Below are 1904 nucleotides of genomic sequence, written 5' to 3' on the forward strand. Positions count from 1 at the left end.
AAAAGTAACAAAAATTGTGGGGAAATTTAAATTTTAAAAGGCCCAAAACATCGCCACGTCACCTTCTCATTAGAGCGCAACAGCATACCACAGAAGTTCAAACCACCCTGTGAGTGGTCTTCGAGTTGTTTCTTTTTGTGATTCTGACTGAAATAGTAAAAATCCCTAAAATACAGTTACCCCTTCATCACTGACCATTTGAAAAAACTCTTTCTAATAGAGATCTTCGACACTTGAACGTGCGGTTTAGCAAGATGAAAAAGCCTCCTTGCGAGATGAGAATCTCTACTTTTCTCTTGTTTGCTCATTTGTCGGGTACATAACCTAACACTTACCCACTCTATTGCATCACTAATGGGATTTAGGCCAAACATTTTTAGGTAGGGCCTAATAGACAAGGTCATGATCTAGGCCAATATCTCACCTTTGAAAGTGGTTCTGGCTGGAGAAAACGGGGAAAATAGGGAAAAAACAATATCCGAGTTGTTGAACGCCACCTCGATCTCGGCAGCGTCCATAATAGGAAATCAGATGAGAGGAAGAAAAAATAAATTAGAATTTCTTAAATCTCTTGATCAGATCTCGAAATCAAAGCAGGAGTAGGAGTAGAAGAAGAAGAAGATGGTTGCTGATTCTTCTCTCTTTCTCTCCAGTGAGCCAAGGGCGCCCGCCCGTCGTCCCTCTAGGTATTGCGATCGAGTGGGAGAGAGAGAGACGCAGCTTGTGTGAAAATCAGTGTGTAGAGAGTAGGAGACGCAGAGATGACGATGGTTGAAGCGATGATGATCGGGAGAAGATGAAATTGAGAATTGTAAGCGAGACGCAGACGCATTCATGTCTCCCGTGAAAACTGTCAATGGCGCGGGAGAGTATTACTAATAAGGTTGCAGGCAGGCGACACGGGATGACGGAGAAGTAATATGCATAAATATACGATATATTATGTACATTGTTGGATCGTTTGCCGATAGATGATGCCTCTGACCACACTCGTTGTTTTGTGTTGTTGTGTCAGTTTCTCGGAGACACCTGTTGTGTTGTGTTATCAACACGGGGTGTTGTTGTTGTGTTTTCAAGACAACATTCGTTTTCCGGGTTCCCTCTTTCTATACGATGGATTACTGTAGATCGAATATTCCAAGGTTCGAAAAAAACAAGATGTTTTCGCGCACTCCAGATGACCTTCGGAACTAATGGGGCGACGATGTAATTTCCTGTTTCCAAGAAAACACCTCTTCCCGGAAATATGACATTTAGCAATTTTAACTATGGTCTAATTTTAGATTTGCTTTGAAAAATGACCTGCAGTTTTGAAGGTTTCCATACAAATGTGTCCAAAAATATGTAGATTCATACAGCAACAAAGGAAAAATTCAGGAAAAATCGCTTCAAAGTCCATTTTTGGAAACTTCTAGAAGGTTCTGGAATTGTTTTTGAATTCCCGCCAAAAATGAAAACTCCGAAGAATAGCGTTTTTTTTGCTATTTTTCGAAAGCAAAATTGCTTTTTTCTCCGGTTTTTTTAAAGACTCATTTTTGATTTTTCCGGTCTGAAAATTGATAGAACGGTACTCGTTACNAAAAAACTGAAACCAGATTCCCTCTCTCCCAGAGAAAGGGGTCAAATGGGAAATGAGAAAGAAATCGAATAAAATAGAAGAAGAAGAAGAAGAAAGGAGTGAAAAGATACTGGTTTCTTGCCAGGAGTGGTGTCAGGTTTCACACGGGAAGACAGGTCGACAGGCTTCTCATTCGACTAAATTAGACATTTGGTATAAGAAGAAATAGGGAAAAAAATCTAAAAGAAAGTCCCAAAAACTAGGATTTCTGGGTCCAAAAAGCAGTCCAAAGTGAACGCCAATCAGCAAATCTTTGAAATCTGAAAATTTCAAAAATTCCTGAAAA

The 1904-nt window shown here is 39.9% G+C and overlaps 2 protein-coding genes across 2 annotated transcripts in view; both read right to left on the reverse strand.

The window, feature by feature from the left end:
- Nucleotides 1-518, reverse strand: part of CBG11409 — a gene marked incomplete at both ends in the record, with an annotated part of 13443 nt that extends 12925 nt beyond the window's left edge. The window contains 1 exon segment of the mRNA XM_045236487.1: nucleotides 425-518. Within this exon segment, the coding sequence (XP_045094539.1) occupies nucleotides 425-518 (94 nt within the window).
- Nucleotides 519-1747: 1229 nt separating this feature from the next.
- Nucleotides 1748-1904, reverse strand: part of CBG26864 — a gene marked incomplete at both ends in the record, with an annotated part of 2697 nt that continues 2540 nt past the window's right edge. The window contains one exon of the mRNA XM_045236488.1: nucleotides 1748-1878. Coding sequence (XP_045099157.1) covers nucleotides 1748-1878 — 131 coding nt within the window. The remainder of the gene's footprint in view (nucleotides 1879-1904) is intronic.

This window comes from Caenorhabditis briggsae (genome assembly GCF_000004555.2).
Source record: "Caenorhabditis briggsae complete genome, chrV, whole genome shotgun sequence".
NCBI classification, from domain to species: Eukaryota; Metazoa; Nematoda; class Chromadorea; order Rhabditida; family Rhabditidae; genus Caenorhabditis; species Caenorhabditis briggsae.